The following is a 17572-nucleotide window of genomic DNA, read 5'->3' on the forward strand; positions in this document are numbered from 1 at the left end:
CCCTGCTCACTAGAGCTGATTGATTCATTTTCATGAACTTTGCAAGCCCGTTGATGTCACCTCGGTAATTTGAAATTGCCCATGATGGGAGTGTTTACACCACAAAATAGGCAGATGCTAAAACTTTGGGCTTTTACTCTCCCCAGAAAGCCAGTTGTTAAACATTTTTCGTTATATTCCTGACCAAAGGGGTGGGTAAATATCCTAATGGTGAAGTGGAAAGTTTGGAAAGGTAGGAACACATTAAAAGGCAGGACTCAAAATGAAGGAAAAAGTAGCAAATTAGTGCATGAAATTCCAGGCAACATATGCCCTAGGAGGCTAGTTTATTATGTAGGAATGATGCTCCTTTTTTTCCTCATAGAGGTGGTTGTCATGACATTTTGACCTAGGACATTTTTATTTTATTTTATTTTATTTTATTTATTGTTCCCTTTTTTTCCTCATAGAGGTGGTTGTAATGACATTTTGACCTAGGACATTTTTATTTTTTTATTTTATTTTATTTTATTTTATTTTATTTTATTTTATTTTATTTTATTTTATTTTATTTTATTTTATTTTATTTTATTTTATTTTATTTATTGTGGTAAGAACACTTAGCATTAGATCTACCCTCTTTAAAAGGACATATTTATGTAGCCATTTGGACTTTGTGTATGTTCTTATTCTTTGCTCTATTAACGACATTGGCTATTGGTTAACCAAACAAAAAATATTAATAAAGAGGCTGTGGGGACAGGACTCTCTGGAGGAGTGGGTGGCCTCTTTTGGATACACCTGCATGTCTTTCACCATCTGCTCCAAACGCCTGCGGCTGCAGATCAGCAGGGGTGTCCTGGGAGCTCTCCCTGGAAAAGGAGGAAAGGGTCAGAGCAGAACCCTCAGGTGGCCATGAGGGTGGGGGTTCCACGGGAGAGAGTCAGGCCAGGTCTGATTCTCATCCCTGCTATAAACTACCCAGCCCTGGCACGTCAGTATCCTGGGCCTCAGTTTCCCCATCTGTAAAGGGAGGAGGTTTAGACTCAATTTAAGCCTTTGCTGCCCGATACAGCAGCCACCAGCCACATGTGGCTGCTGAGCACTAGAAATGTGGCCAGTCTGAACTGAGATGTGCTCAGTGTAAAATACACCCTGGATAATAAACTATTCCTAGAGTCTCTCATTAAATTAACCACCTGGCCTTTCGCCATCATGGCCAGGAAGCCTTGGAAAAGAAAGCTCTAAACTCAAGTGCTCACGGATCGACAAGCAGACCCTGAGGAAGAAGTGCGTAGCTTCCTGTCCAGGTTGTCCTTTGGGTCCAAAAAGCCAATACGGCTTATGAAGCGTCTTCATTGTAGGCCTGAAGTCACATGTGCAGGGGGTGACCACTTATCATCTGGAGCTTTCAAGTGAGGGAGTTGGAAATGACACACACTTCTGAAATGCCAAAAGAGGGTGCTTTGAAGGTAACCCCCCCTTCCTTATAAACCCCGTTCCTGATGGGCCGAGGGCACCACCCTGAGGCCGGCGCCATGCTCAGGAGAAGCTGCCACTCAGGGAGGAATAGGGACGTCTGCTGGGATGTGGAAGAGGGACCACTTCCGTGCCAAGGGCAGAATGAGGGCATTGGGCGGTAAGAGAAGAGAGGCAGTTTTCCATCCAAGAAAAGAAGGAATTTCTAGCCGGCAGAACTGCCCACCTATTGCTCAGGGCTGTGTTCACTGCCCTCGGTGGCAGTGTCCACCCCTCGGTACCTGGGCACCACTGAGCTGCTGCCACATGGATGAGGTGAGTGTCTCTGAGACACCAGAAGTTCAAGGAGGGAAGGGATGAACCTCCACCAGAATTAGCCCCATTTACAGGCCAATCCTGTCAACAGCAGACATGCACGTTTCACCTCTGAGCACTTTTCTTAAAAAAAGAAAAAAGAATACTGGGGATGGAATGGGGTGGGGAGGAGGGGGTGAATAGGGGGGAAAAGAGGACATCTGTAATAACTTTCAACTATAAAGATAATTTTTTAAAAAAGAGTAGAGAAGCAGATTGCACCTCTAAGAAGCGTACATTCCAACCGAAATTACTATTCTTGATTATTCTTGGAGAAATCCAGGTGCTGAGCATGTTCCTAATTCTTTTTAAAAACACAGCTATTGAGTGAGGGGACTGGGAGTACAGTTCTTTGCCTCTGATTTCTTACTTCCCACAAATTAGTTTCTCTTTTGATTGAAGAGTTTTCATGATCTGTTTTTGTTTTTCTTTTAATTAAAAAAAAAAGTTTGAGAATCAGTGCTGGGTAGCGATGCAAGCTACTTAAAAAAAGAAAAATGTAAAAATTCATATTACTTGAATTGTCAAACCAGAGCCTGGAATAGAGTTTTTCTGTCCAACTTCTAAAAGCTGTGGTAATACATAGAACATTATGAAAATATTCAGAGACATGCCCTGGATCCAGACACAGAGCCGCCCCACTTGCTTCTACCTCTTAGTAAAGACAAAAAAACATTTAAGAAGGAAGACTTGCCGTCACCAGCGAGAAGGTGAAGGGTATTTCTTGGGATTGGCCTCGACCTGACAGGTCCCCTGGGGTGAGTCACTTTCTCCTACTCCAGTAATTTGGCTGTAATGTAATTATAATAACGAGATCTTGTTTACTAAGAACCGAAGTTCACTTTGTCTTGATAGAAAGAAGGAAAAAGGTGGTGATGAGAAAGCTTTTGTGGCACCTCTGTTGGAGGTGACTTGAATAAGCTGCATTTGTTTTAAATTGAACTTGGGAGTGGTGGATGCCAGTGTAAGTTAGGGCTGCTTCTCCCGGGGGTTTGCACTTGTGATCTAGGGCAAATAAAATAGGAAGGGTATAGTTGGACCAAATAAATCAGGGTGGAGGGGAGGGAAGGGGAGAGGAAGGAAGGATGAAGACACAACTCAGACCCTCTATCTCTCCAAGATCTGGCCAGTGGCCAGGAAGAGCAAAGGCTGGAAGAGTGCCCGCAACTCAACTCAGCTCCATTGATCAGCGAACTGGAAAGTGGGCACCCGGTGTTCCTAGCCCCGCCCGCCAGCCTGCAGCCAAGGGCCAGGCAGCAGAGCCTGGGCGCCTGTCTTTGGGGGGCTCTCTGTAGAATGGGCTGGAGCGGCAGCCTCGGACGGTCTTGCTTAGCGGCAGTGAGGGCCGCCTGGAGCCTGGCCAGGTGACTCAGCGAGTCCTTTATGCTGAGATTTCAGGACAGACCTTCACCTCAGCAGTAGCTCTTGGGGCACCTGCAGAGCCACAGCGAGGTCGCAGACGGCAGAGCCTGGTGTTTCTGGAGAGGGAGGTATAATCACTTCCTGCCTTTGTCCTTTAGCAACTGAAGCAACCAGCTCGTTTACATTCCTTCAGTGGTGTTACTGAAGAGGCTTGGCAGCTTCAAAATGTTTGCAGTGTCCTTTAGTCCCATTAGGACTTTTTTGTTTTTTCTTTGCTAGCTTTTAGCCAGCATCTGGAACGACCCATTGGATGCATTGGGCTGATGTGTCAAGAATCCGCTTTACCACTTCAGGGAACCCAGGAAAGCAGCCGCTCCCACCGCTAACTCGGGAGGAATTTTGCAGCCTCTCGAACTATGGTACTCTTTTTGTTTCTTAGTCCGGCCTGATACTGGGGTGGTTTTAGGATGAAACTACTGGTGTAAACCCTGGGAGAGCCGGGGAGGGGGGCGGGGGGGAGGAGTAACCCCGAATGGGAAGAAGTAATAGTTTTAAATTCTATTAAATTTCTGTCGTATTGAGCCAAGATGTCAGAGGTTATGGTTTGGGAAGGAAACTATTGCTACAACAGGAAAGACGCTAATCCAGAATGTCTTCGGGGCTTTTAAGAACTTTCTTTTGAACAATTAGAATATTCTGTGATGTGTAGTCCACTTGGATTTCCTTCTGTGGGAAGGACCTACCGTGGCACTAGGCAGCGTGTTCTTATCACCTGCTGGCATCTCCATTCTGGCATAGCCTGGGGAGGAAGGGGTGGATGTGACCTTCATCTTCTTAAAGAAGCGTGATGGATCCGCCTGCCGCACGCTCGCGGAGGCCAGAGTGAAGGTTTCATTGAGGACCACCGAAGCTGAAGTGCACGCCCGCGTTCTTCGGGCAGCTTACTGAACTATAAACGTCTGGAATCCAAGGTGCTCCGTAGCTATAGGCAAAATCCCCTGCCTGCCTGGCGCAGCAGAAAGGGCTTGCATTCAGGAAATTTCTGAACAGAACAGAGAGACGCAGGTCTGGCTGAGGAATGAAGTCTTGGCTGTGGCGGAGCCGTTCCTTAACTGCTGTGCCCTGTCAGATCTCTTGCTGAGAAAACGTCTGAAAGGAAAGGAATTACAGACATTCGGCCTGGTTTCAAGAAGTGTACTTTCGTGAGTGTGTGCTTCTGGGTTGAAGCAGTTATTGCGCGGTCCCCTTTCCGCTCTTAGCTCTGCACACGGCACTGTTTTCCTTCTGGAGTCGCTCCGGTCTGTGGACTTGGTTAATCAGTGATGGACTTCAAAGGTCGTGGGGCCGGGGCTCCAGTAAATGGCTGAGCCTGAGGACCTGAACCTCTGCAGTCAGCAGAAGCGCACCACCGGCTAAGGAGGTGTTTGGAAACCGGCCTGCTTCCAGCGCGATTGCAAGTGGAAAGAAACACAGGAAAGACACCTCCGAACCTTTAAAGTGACCGAGCGGTGGAGAACTGACTAAAATAGGTGAACGTTCTGGAAGGTAGGGTGGGTGCGCACTGCATTCTTAGTTTTTACTGGATGGAGTCCCACAGGTGGCAGCCCACTCCGGATGTGGACGGAGCGGCCAGGCGTGGGGCTGACACGAGCCTCTCTCCGAAGAGCATCGCTCACTCGCAGGGACGCCGTTCTCTGCAAAGGAATTCTGCTCTTCAGCTTGTTGAAATGTCCCCTTGGTGCTGCTGGCTCTCCGTTCCCCAGCTAATAATGAAATAGCCTCAGCAAACGGGCAGCACGACCATGGCTTCCGTGTCTCCCACTCCATCCCCATGGGTGAACCCCTTTTTATAGCTTAATGTCGCAAGAGATGTTTTCACTGAAAACACTCTTCCTTTATGGCCCTCCACCTGTGGCTCGTGCTTAGGACCAGCTACACCTCGTGTATGTGGTGGTGAGCGGGCAGGGAGGGCGGCTTTATAATTGCTGCAGCTCCAGCCGTGCTGGGCAAGGACGATTTGGGGACGCTCCCCGGGTCTCAATGCACACTGGCAGGCATGGGGCCAGCTGCCTGGGTGTGTGTGTGTTACTTACAAGTGGACATTGAAGGCTTTGTGGCCGAGAGGAAAGAGTATTGGGTTTTAATGCTCAGATAAGGGAAATTCCAAGCTCAGATAGCCAGGGATATGAATCAGAATCCTATGACGCCTTTAAATTTCCCTCCACGGTCCAAAGGGCGCCCCCACCTGAGGTTATCATGATGCTGTTGACTTTTGTTGCTTACACAAGTTGACCTTGGTAAACAGGGACAGGGAATTTCATCCCGATCTTTGATGTCTATGGAGAAAATAGAAGGACTTATTCCCAGTGCCCTTGTGTTGACCTTGCCTTGGGGAGAGGGTTAGTAGAACTAAGGATGACTTTATCCCATCCCAGTAGGGATTCTTGGGACGTGCACAGCCTCGTTCTTCCGCTGTCCGTCTGTGATCAGCCACATGAAGTCCATGAGCTTCGGGGCAGAGTACAGTGACATCTAATATCGGTGCCTTCGGGACTTGTGCGTGAGGTCAAGCAAACACAAAGCCATCATTATGCGTTCTGTAGTCCCAGAGACCTCCTGCGTCAGCTGGAAAAGGGGGAGGTGGGGCAGTGAGGTGGGGCCGAGTCTAGGATCTGTGCTGTCGGAGGCAGGAAACCAGCCTGAAAGGGGATGGAAGGGCTTTGGTGGGAAATAAATGGCACTATGTTGTTGACGGAAAAAGATCTTGGCAGGACTGTTGTTGTGAGTGTTCTGTGGCTTAGAAAGGAATTTCCTACAGGCTGGACTAACCATTAAAAATGTCTCTACCTTCAGGAGTCCCCGGCGTGCAGTAGAGCCTCGCTGGAGGAAATGGCATCCTGGACCATGGGTACCCGCAGCCTGGACAAGCGAGGAAGTTTCTTTAAGGTAAAGGAAGGCTTCATTGAGATCGCTCAGCTGCAGCTTGCTCCCTTTGCCGGCCGGGCTGCGCGGGGAGCCGCAGGGGAAGCCTGCCCTCTGAGCCAACTCTGGCTGGGGGAGCGTGCCTGAGCCCAGCTGCAAGCTGTTACCAGGTTTGACAGTGGTTGGGATTTTTGTGAGCTTTAGGGCAGGCCCAGGACCCAGGCACCAGGCACCAAAAGATGCCACCCTGTGGAAGACAGTTGAGGTGATCTTTAGTTGCCAGCCGCCCAGCTCTTCCGTTTTTAGTGGGATGGTTTTACGATGGAAGCTGGACTTTGCACTCCAGTGAATCAGGGCCGTTGATCTTGGGTTTTACACTTTGCTTGATTGTATAAATCACTTGTGCTCATTTAAAGAAAAAACAACAACAACAACAAGAAACAGAGTCCTGGGCCTCAGCCTACTGACTGTTATTTACTGGTGTATTTTATCAAATTCCCCAGAGGTCTCTTATGGTCAGACAAGGGCAAACCAAGGCAGCATGATTAAAACTGTACAACTTCTCTATGTGCGTACTGATGTTGGTGCCGTGCAATTACCTTGCTAGCTTAATGAGATGAGACTCTAAATGGATATTTTATATTCTCTGTGTGTGTATGTGTTTTCAATTAAGACTTGGTGGTCATTCCTAATTTACACTTGGAAATTAATTCCCTTCTTATGGCTTTTGCTCTGTGTCCTTCTGCCCACCCTCAAAATAAAGCATAATTGTAGAAAATTTGGAAAATACCGAATCATGTAAAAGAGTAGAAAAACGGAGGTAAAGTTTGCACTTGAAATCTGTCATAGGCAGGTGTTCAAACACCAGATCTTTCCTCAATAGGAGAAATGGTATAGAGTCCTCTTAACTTTATTACAGAGGAAAACTGACAATTTTACTAGATTTCCCACCCTAATGGGTTGTAAGTATGCATTAACTCTCATTTAAATGTGTCCTGCTTCCAAGAGACCAAACCTGATTTATTGTGTCAGTTAGAGACTCCATATGATCCATTGGAAGAGCCTGCTGATAAAAGAAAGCTAAGTTCAGTAAACTGGCCATGATAAGGGAGGACAGGGCCAGGACACAGTCCTGTTGGTGCCTAAGCCAGGGGAGGTCAGGAGGTGTATGGATAGGGTGTCGAGGTCTAGATCCATGTCCTTTTAGCTATATTTTTCAAGGCAGAGAAGTGATTGGTTTCAGCAAAGTTTGTGACATCATTGTTCGGCATTGGTGGGTACAGCAAGACAAGGGTCTTTTTTTTCTTTATTGATTAAGGTATTACATATGTGTCTTTATCCGCCCCCATTACTACCCCCCACCACCACCCTGCTCATGCCCTCACCCCCCCTCCCTAGTGTCTATGTCCATTGGTTAGGCTTATATGCAAATGGTAGGAGTTCCTGCCTTTTTACTGCAGCGTAGTATTCCATTGTGTAGATATACCACTATTTTTAATCCACTCATCTGCTGGTGGGCAGTTAGGCTGTTTTCAAATCTTAGCTATGGTAAATTGTGCTGCCATGAACATTGGGGTGTATATCCTTTCTGATTGTTTGTTTTCTTGGGTTATATTCCTAGAAGTGGGATCACTGGGTCAAATGGGAGTTCCATTTTTATTTTTTTGAGGAAACTCCATACTGTTCTCCACAGTGGCTGCACCAGTCTGCATTCCCACCAGCAGTGCACGAGGGTTCCTTTTTCTCCACATCCTCTCCAGCACTTATCATTTGTTGATTTGTTGTAAGACAAAGGTCTTGGGTCCTGGCAAGTAAATCATCATTGATATGCAAGTTGTTTTCTCAGGTGAGCAAACTGTTTTTCCAGGACTGATTTTTCTGTAAAAATTTTCTGCAGCAAACAGAAAAGTTATTTATTGGTTTACAGCCTTAACTTCCTGGGCAAGAATATCCTGGAAGAAATAGTTATGTTGACACAGATGGTCTTGATTCTCAGCCCTCATAGCTAAGGTATGTGAATGTAGCATTTGCAATTCTCAAGCAGTTTACTCAATTTGAATCAAACTTGCATAACATCCACCATCCTGAGGCCAACAAGGGGCTTCTCAAGTCTCCTGTAGACCAGGCGCTAGACCCACCAGGCTCCTGACTCAGCTCCAGTTCCAGGATTCTGTCGTAGGATGATATATTTATTGCATCCTGCTAGAAGGGAAGAACCCAACCCCCTCCTTAACCCAAAGCACTGCCTACATCAGCCTAAATACTGTCTAGTTCATAATTACCACCTTATGCTCAGGAAGTGTAGTGGGGCTGACTCTTACATAGTAGTTAGATATTAAATTCAAGACAAAATGAGAACCTTGAGTTTAGTCAAATTTGCCTTTGAAAATTCCTTAGGCAGAGGCCTTGTTGGACCCAGTTTTTCCTATAGTCCTGAGGAAAATCTCTTTTTTTTCAATTTTTAGTTGAAAAGTAGGTTAAAGGTAATTACTTTATATTTCTGGACTGTGTCCTATGAAAGAACCAAGCAATAGGTGAGAGCCCTGCTGGAACCTGCTGAGGCAAGCTCTACTTGTCTCTCTCCTGAGTTGAAGGCCCCTGAGGAAAATGTAGGCACAGTGACCTGTGCTGTTTAACTTGGGGTTGCCTGTTTTGTTCTTGGTTTTGTTTTTGTTTGCAGAGCTTCAATTTATTTGTTAGATGCTCCATGTAAATGATATTTGACCCTTGAATAACAGGGGTTTGGACTGTGTAAGTCCACTTCTATGCAGATTTTCTGCAATAAATATAGTCACCCCTTTGTATCCAGGGCTTCCTCAACCATGGATTGAAAATACTGTTTTCCATTCAAGGTTGGTTGAATCTGCAGATGCGAAGGTCCAACTGTAGAGTCAGCAATTACGTGCAGATTTTCGACTGCTCAGGGTCAGCCCCTCTAGCCCCATGTCGTTCAAGGGTCAACTGTATTTTCTTTCTTTCCTCTTCTTTATAGCCATTGTTATTCTTTACTATGATAATCCACAGTTCGTTATTATGGGACAATATTATTAATCATAATTTAAATAAATGATATTAGTTATTAATTATTTCATAATTTAGGCATGTCGTTATCTGCAAGGATGAAGTAAGCTGCCCCTTGGGCATTTCATATTGGCTCCTTAGAGGTTCATTTTTAAAATGTTAGAGTTCATTTGTTGAGATGGTTTGTCACTCAGCACATCCTGGGACCCACTGGGCCTTCTGTTATTCCTTGTGCTTTTATATTTTAAATGTTGAGCGCATTTGATTAGCCAGGCTCTGTACATGGCACAGCGGAGAGAAAAACCAGAAGCCATCCCTGACCTCACAGAGGTTTCAGTCTGGTAGCCAGAAAGATATTAATCAAATAATCATGACACTGAACCCATACTAATAAATCATAAGAGAAAACAGTGCCTCATGTAAGAAATAAAAGGGGCTTTGAGACTATATAACATAGTGCAGGGTTCCAGAGAAATCTTTCCTGAGGAAGTGGCTTTTGGTTTGAGAGCTGATATTGACTCTGTATTATCCAGGGATGTGGGTCGGGCTACATTTCAAAGAGACTCTTCAGCTGCTGCAGTGTCATTCTCCACACACACCATAAAGCATGAACATTCTCGGTCATGTCCTTGGCTCACAGCTGAATTCCACATGCTTGTTATGCTTTTCTTGCTTATTGGGGCTCCTGTGATTTTTTGTAAAGCGTAGATAACTGAAAGGCAATCATTGGGCCTCTTTTACATCAGTGTGTCCCCCCCATCCAGCTTCTGGTGTATTTAAACCAGACTTGCTAACCACTAGAAGCAAGCCTTGATTTGTGGCTTCCCATCTGTCCTGGCTCATGGAAATGACTCAGATAAGTCACAGGACACAGAGTCGTGGATAACGCACTGATTGTCTGAGCGTTCTGGGGTAATGAGAGTGCCCAAGGCTATTGTTCATGGAGAATTACACCCTGGAACCCTGGCCACAGAAATCCTGTGCTGCTGGGCCAACACATCAGAGCCCTTCCCAGCGCCATTGTTAATTTCCTCCACCACCTGTGGGAAACAGTATCTTCCTGCTCTGTAAGGTCTCTGAAAACACACGGGGGAGGCCAATGATGCTCTGGACAAGGCAGCCCATTACCTGCCCCTAAGTAAGGGGGTGGACACCTATTGCTGTCATATTTTAAGGGTGCGCTGTGTAAAAGGGATTGTGTAAGAACAACATTGCCTAGGCTGGTAAAGTTCTAGATCAGCAGTTCTCAACCTGTGGGTCGCGACCCCTTTGGGGGTCGAACGACCCTTTCACAGGGGTCGCCTGAGACCATCGGAAAACACATATATAATTGCATATTGTTTTTGTGATTAATCACTATGCTTTAATTATGTTCAATTTGTAACAATGAAAATATATCCTGCATATCAGAAATTACATGACCATTCATAACAGTAGCAAAATTACAGTTATGAAGTAGCAAGGAAAATAATTTTATGGTTGGGGGTCACCATGACATGAGGAACTGTATTACAAGGTTGTGGCATTAGGAAGGTTGAGAACCATTGTTCTAGATAGTCCTGCACTAGGGCAGAGGAGCTCAAAGTAATCTTTGATCCCTCCTTTTCCTGAACTCCACAGCTTCCTCCAAGCCACCCCTCTGCCCACACTACCCAGGTGTCCAGTGCTGGCAATACCCCTCAAGTCTCCAAAATCTACGCCCTCCCTCCCTTTCCTACATTACCTCCCTACTTGGGTTCTCATTCCTTCAGTTGTGGGCACGGATGGGCAATGCTTGTGACCCATCTGCACTGTCCCCGAACATGTGTGCTTGCTTTATCCCGAACCACGACACCCCTCACGTTACCTCCTGCAGACTCGGGCTCTGTGCTGGGCCCAGCACCAGGTCTGTACTCTTCCCTGCAAGGACTTTCAGGCTGTGCTTCCACCTTCTCCTCAGCTCTTCCTCCGAGGGTCCTCGTGGGTCTGCTCCCGCTGATGCCCACATTCTGGGCTGTGCCCACCCGCCTCCTCCCTCTCACCCTCCACTTCTCCCCATCAGGCTCCCACTTACCCTTCCAGGCTGGCGTACACCCATTTTATTCCCCTGACAATGGAGCTCTCATGGCGGAGCTGGTATCTACCTTTACTTTTGTCTAAAGATTAAATTGTGGTAGAAATGTTGTGCATGAAGGCTTAGCTGTGGCCCCAATGTAGAGCCAGGAAGTAAACCTGAACTCTGAACTCTGCCATGAGGGGATTTGTTTTGTCTTTTTGTTGCCACATTCCTGACCCTCTTATAGCGGGGGAACAATGCCAGGAAGGATCAGTGGGGATTATCCACATAGCAATTCTAATTTCTCCCAGGAACACCTGGGGCAGCCTGCCCTCAGCCTGCAAGTTGGTGGAGTTCCTCCTCTCTGAGTGCCTGCTTCCTGCCTCCCTCTGCCTCAGTGACAGGGAAACAGTTGGTCTTAGCTGACCAGGAAGAAATGTGTTTTGATTATAGGGACCTCGCTATCCTGTGCCTCCAAACCGCTCATTCAGTGGGGAGGCGACCTGAGCGTGGTTCACACACAACCGGGGGTGTAAGAGGGCCCAGCTCAGCAGCAGAGGCTCAGTGTGAGGGACCCTCTTCTGGTCACTGTCCACAGCTTTTGTAACAGGCTCATCGTGGCTGTCTCTCAGAAGCAGAAAGCCTGGGATCGTGGGTCAGAGAAGCCGGAGGAGAACTCTCTGGCACATAGAGAACAGAAGTGCGGCTCATTTGAAGAAACCTAATTGCTAAAATCTGACTCCACAAAACAGATAAACCAGGAGTGATGATTCACTTCACCACAACAGACTTCCTGTAACTATCAGACTCTCCTGGCATTTGAAAAGTTATTGTGCCTTCAAAAGTCCTATCTGCAGGCGAACTTCCAGCCGTCCACAACTGGCACCATTGCACATCTCGGGCCTCAGCGTTTTTGGCACCTGAGTGTTCAGGCTGCTCTTTAGGTGAGGAGCCATTTCTCTGCATGCACAGCCCAGGACAGCAATTCACTGTTGTGACAAGGGACGGAGATGGCAGGGGCTTGAAAAAAATGGGTGGACCCCGAATCACATTTTACTCAATAAATTAATTGAAGAAATCCTTACATGGATCCACGGATGTTTAAAAGTCATAGATGTGAGTGTTGTGCCCTTGGTCTCCTAGCTGACGCCTGAACAGCGAGTAGACGTCATGTGCCATACCTAGTGTCCAAGGAGGCATCATGTACCAGTCTAGGACCAAGAAAGCACCTTGCAGTAGAAACAGAATAGTGATTAGAGGTTTGGTTACAACAAGTAACATATCGGTAGCTATTCATAATAATATTTCAAAGCATATCTCACATCAGAGTTTGTGTGTCTTTTGTTTTCCACAAATAAGTTTTTCTTAGCTACTTCCTAGGCACTTAGAGCTGGATAGGCCTTAGCAGTGCTCTCTCACAGAACTACAAAGTAAGCCACAGATGTCATTTTAAATGGTCTAGTAGCCACATTAAAAAACAAACAAACAAACACAAAACCCAGCCTAGCTGGTGTGGCTCAGTGGTTGAGCATCAACCAGTGAACCAGGAGGTCATAGTTCGATTCCTAGTCAGGGTTCAAGCCCAGGTTTTGGACTCAGTCACTAGCAGGGGGCATGCAGGAGGCAAGCGATCAATGATTCTCTGTCATCATTGATGTTTCTCTCTCTCTCTTTCTCTCTCTCTCAGTTCAGACTAGCCACATTTCTAGTGCTCAGTAGGCACATGTGGACTCCAAAGGCTTACATTGAGTCTAAACCTCCTCCCTTTACAGATGGGGAAACTGAGGCCCAGGAGGCTGACGTGCCAGGGCTGGGTAGTCCATAGCAGGGATGAGAATCAGACCTGGCCTGACTCTCTGACGTGAACCCTCACCCCCGTTGTGGCCTCCTGAGGGTTCTGCTCTAACCCTTTCCTCCTTTCCCAGGGAGAGCTCCCAGGAAACCCCTTTTGGAGAGGCCGTGGGGACAGCGGCTCTCTGGAGAGGGGTAGGCTTTTGTCAGAAACACATGTGTGTCTTTCACCATCTTCTCCAAACACCCCCAGGACACAGACCAGGCCTCTAGGGCATGACTTTGTAGGGATGCCATGAAATTATTGGACAGCAATTGCTGTTCTTATTTCCAAAAAAGCAATGGATTTCATAATTTTAAGGGTAGTTTTCCCAGCACATTTTGGCCATCCATTTCTGATACCACATGTTGCCCATGGAGGCTCAACGCATTCTCACTTGCTTCAGGCAACTTTGCTTGTGTGTGTGTGTGTGTGTGTTTTAAATCAGGAATGAAATAGATTCCTCTGGTTCTTTTCAACTACATATTTTCTCCAGGCTTAGTTGAAATTCTGATTTTTCATAATTAGGAGGATGCACAGGAGGGAGTGTAGAGTTGAAGCTGTGTCAAATGTGTACTTTTCAAAAAGTTAAGACAGGACTCTCACAAATTAGAATAAACTGCTGTCAGACTTTATTCAAAACCAGGAAACAGGTGCAAAGCTAGTTCAAAGAGCACTTTGACAATGTATTTGTAGTTGACTTAGACATTCTGTGATAAGTTTGCCAAGTTAAAATCAAAAGTCGTTAAAGTCCTAAAAGGCAATAAAAAGAGCACATAAGAAAGTCAAACATCTTTAGGTGGCCAGCATTGGCATCGCCCAGAGCTTGGGAGCAAGGCAGCCTTGAGCCGTGGTTCTCAAAGTGTGGTGCCAGCTTCCAGCAGCTGCTTCACCAAGACATTTCTAAGAAATACAGATACTTACATTCCGCCCCTGAACTAGTGAAACAGACACTCCGGGGGTGGGGCCCACAGGTCTGTTTTAACAAGCCTGCCAGGGGATTCACGTTTGAGAACTACTGTTACATGTATTTGAATGAGTGAACAGGACAACACACAAAGCATAGAAATGCCTGCATTCTAGGCCTGGTTTCATGTCCCTGCCTGGACAATGGAGTAATAGCGCCGTCCCCGCTGGGCTGTGAGCACCAGTGTTCTAGAATAAGTAAATAAAATCCATAAAGTATTAGATGCAGATAAGTGCCACAGAGGGAAACAAAGGTAAGGAGGATAGAAAATTTGTTATGGAACAGAGAGAGTTTGTCCACCCAGCGCTAGCAGAGCCAAACACTGGGCACGGAGAACGGCAGTTGAAGAAATAAAACACACTAGCTTATTTTACTGATGAATGGCACCACCCAGGAGAATGGGAAGGTAAGGCTCAAGGTCCGTCTCGATGGCGTGTAGGTTACGGATTACGTAGGGCAGAATCACAAGACACCATGGGTTAGGGGTTAGGGGTCATGCTGAGAGTTGTGAGGTGAGAGTGATGAGTCATTTTTTCAGGTCTTGAGGGCAGCTCTAAGTCTTTTCTGGCATCCTTCTGTCTGGTCTCAGGGGAAAGTAGCTATGCGGCTATTTCACCTTAGGGCTGAGGTGCAGAAACATAATTTAGGTCAAGTGGGCTGCTGTTCCCATGGTGGGGGGGAATTGGGGGGAGCTCAGGCTGTTCATTATCCTGGGGAAAAGTTACAGAAAGAAAGAGAGAGAGAAAGAGAAAGAAAGAGAGCGGGGGTGGATCCTAGAGGTAGGATTCAAAACTAAATTTAATCAAAGTCATAAGAACCCTCGGTTTTACCAATTAGTTCATACATCGTACTTCAGTCACCCATTCTCTGTAAGCCTTGGTGCTATTGCCACCATCTGATAAGATGCTCTATTTTTTTCTGTCTGCTTTCCCACTACATCTCCACATTCTGTTTGCTCACTCAGAAGTGGCTGTGCGTATACACACACACACACACACACACACACTCCTATGGAGATCCTTAGAGGTAGGGCCATTCAGCTGTGATAGACTGAAGCAAAATCTACCCCCTAAGCCTCTCACACCTGATGAGGCCATTTACACACACACACAGGTGCTCCAAGTGTGCCCCCTTCTGGCCAACCAGAGCAGTCCCTTTCAGATGGCTGCCTCCCAGTATCCTGCCTCCAAAAAGTGGGGATTGTTCTTCTCAACACCAGCAACAATACATACTTCATCAGAATTAGGTTTACTAGCTTGCTGCAGCCTGGGAGAACACACCAGAAGAGCCACGTGGGGTTGGGGGGAGGTCTCAGTATGTGGGAGTTGGGAGGGGCTTATTATAGCATTTGGGCTTATTCTGGTTAATTCTAAGGAAGGAAGGGTTGCAGATTTAGCAAATAAAAATACAGGACACACATCTGAATTTGAATTTCAGATATAGCATAAGTATATGTAGTATTTGGGACATACATATACTAAAAACTTATCCATTGTTTACCTGAAATTCAAATTTAACTGGGCATCCTGTGGTTTATCTGGCAGCCATGAAGGAGGAGTTGAGTGTTATCAGGAAGTGAGGAGAATGCAGTGATTGGGTAGTTGAATAATTTTATCTAGAATTCAGGTGGAGTTAAAGGATCCAGAGGCCTCAGTGGTAAAGCAGCTGCGGACACTCAGTGTGTGACAGAATGGGGCCGTTCATTTTTGTAATCTGGCCTGTGTTCTACCCTGTCTCAGACCTGGTCCCTAGGGGCCTTGTGGAATCACCTGTTTTCATTGTGTGCTCATCATTATTTATGTTCAGGTGGGAGCATGCCAGGAGCCTTTCTCACTCACTCATTCTGCTTCCGGATTCTAGGCTTGTTTCTGTGGGGAGGGCAAGATCTCATAGATGCAGGTGACTTGGAGTTCTGGTCCAGGATGGCCAGTTAGTTCAGGCTAGGCTGCTAGTTATCTGGAAATATTTTTGGTTGTGACAACTTGGGTGGAGGTGCTACTGGCTGGCTTTTACAATGCAGGAGCAACTCCCACAACAAACTATCTGGCCCCAAATTTTCACTGAGGCTGACAATTCCTGGACTGAAATGGAAATTAGGAAGTGACCCATTTCTGAGGTCTCTCTGACTTTCGGGCAGGCTTTCCAGAAGTAGAAGAAATGAAAGCAAGAAAAGTGAGTGCATGTATTTAGCATGCACTGTCTTGAATGTGTATCACTGGAACTAGCTTAGTACCTGGCCTTTAATAATAGGGGTTCAGTACATATGCTGAATGGATGAAGATATGTGCAATGCACATATAAGTCTGTTATACATACATTATTCATTTATTCAGTCTGTAATGACTCAACACCTATAATGGCAGCACCTCTCCTGGGACTGAGAGTGCAATGATGGGAAAAATAGATAATAATTAGGGAAATCTGAATTTGCAGGGCTGCCTGAGTGGGTGATTGGGGAGGGCTTCTTGAGGAGGTGGCATTTAAGCATAACTTTTCAGGAGTGAGAGAGTCAAGGAGAAAACATTCCCAGGCAAGGGGGACGCACATGCAAAACCCAGGGTACAGTGCCCAAGACTCTGAAAGAACAGGGTAGGGAGCATACTGGACAGTGGGGGTGGGGACTGGCATGAAGTAAGGGTGGGAAGGAAGCAGGGGCCAGTCATGCCAGCTGGATGAGAAGTTGAGATCCCATTGTTATTCCAATTGGAAGCCATGAAGGGTTTTGAGGATGGGAATGACACAATCCAACATATGTGCAAACCTCACAAACCTTCCTGGGTATTAGCAAGAATTACAGCCGACAAGAAAACCAAAGTACAATTCAGATCTTCCCCGTTGTCCTCAAAGGACACCAGAGTCAGCCTCCCACCCAGCCCCCTTGCAGTCAGCTTGCTGGTCCTTCTCTGCACCTAGTCCAAGTGCCCAGCAACTCCCTCCAGAAATGTCCCTCTCCACTCTCTCAGAACTTCTCCCTGAGTCTTGCAGTCATCTCCCTTTACTCTGCCTCAACCACCCCCACCCCCGCCTTCTTGTCTTTATTGTGAAGATGGTTTTGGCCTGTCTACAGCCTCAAGCTTTATGGTTTTCTTCTCTGCTCCTTAGAATCCACACAGCTAACACTTGGTCAGAGCTGACTTCCTACCTGAAAGAAAGAAAGATTGCAAACTCTTATTTATTTGTTGTACAGGCCTGCCCCATGCATTTGAAATAACTACTGTACCTGAAATATGTGGAGTAGATTGGGGGGGAGCAGCTGAAGGCACAAGACCATCACTTAAGACAGTCAGCAAACTGTGACCCACAGGCCAAAATCTGGCTGGGCGCCTGCTTTTATAATTGGGACACAGCCACACCCCTTCATTTATGTATTGGTTATGGTTGCTTCTGTCCCACAACTGCAGAACTGAGTTGATTCAGAGGCTGTATTGTGCCCAAAGCCTAAAATATTGACTCTCTGGTCCTCTGTGGAAAAGGTTCGCTGCTCATTGACTTGGGAGCTAATTGCATTTTGTCACTGAATCATCAAAGGCAATCTTGGGCGTGGGTAGCAGTATCTCCAGTTTACAAATGAACACATGCGCATCAGTAAAAAGTTGGTTTCTGGGGGCAGGGGCCACTCTTT

At 46.4% G+C, this 17572-nt stretch overlaps 1 protein-coding gene across 3 annotated transcripts in view; it reads left to right on the forward strand.

The window, feature by feature from the left end:
• Positions 1-17572, forward strand: part of RIN2 (Ras and Rab interactor 2) — a 185544-nt gene that overhangs the window by 60199 nt on the left and 107773 nt on the right. Inside the window, exons 2-3 of one of the 3 annotated variants that reach the window (XM_015572033.1) lie at positions 3454-3593; positions 6028-6120. In XM_015572033.1, coding sequence (XP_015427519.1) covers positions 3591-3593; positions 6028-6120 — 96 coding nt within the window. In that variant the 5' untranslated portion in view covers positions 3454-3590. Of the gene's footprint in view, positions 1-3453; positions 3594-4634; positions 4720-6027; positions 6121-17572 lie in introns of those variants that run through there. The other 2 variants (XM_006776146.2, XM_006776147.2) reach the window with 2 other exon arrangements.

This window comes from Myotis davidii, unplaced genomic scaffold (assembly GCF_000327345.1).
Source record: "Myotis davidii unplaced genomic scaffold, ASM32734v1 scaffold608, whole genome shotgun sequence".
Classification (NCBI taxonomy): Eukaryota; Metazoa; Chordata; class Mammalia; order Chiroptera; family Vespertilionidae; genus Myotis; species Myotis davidii.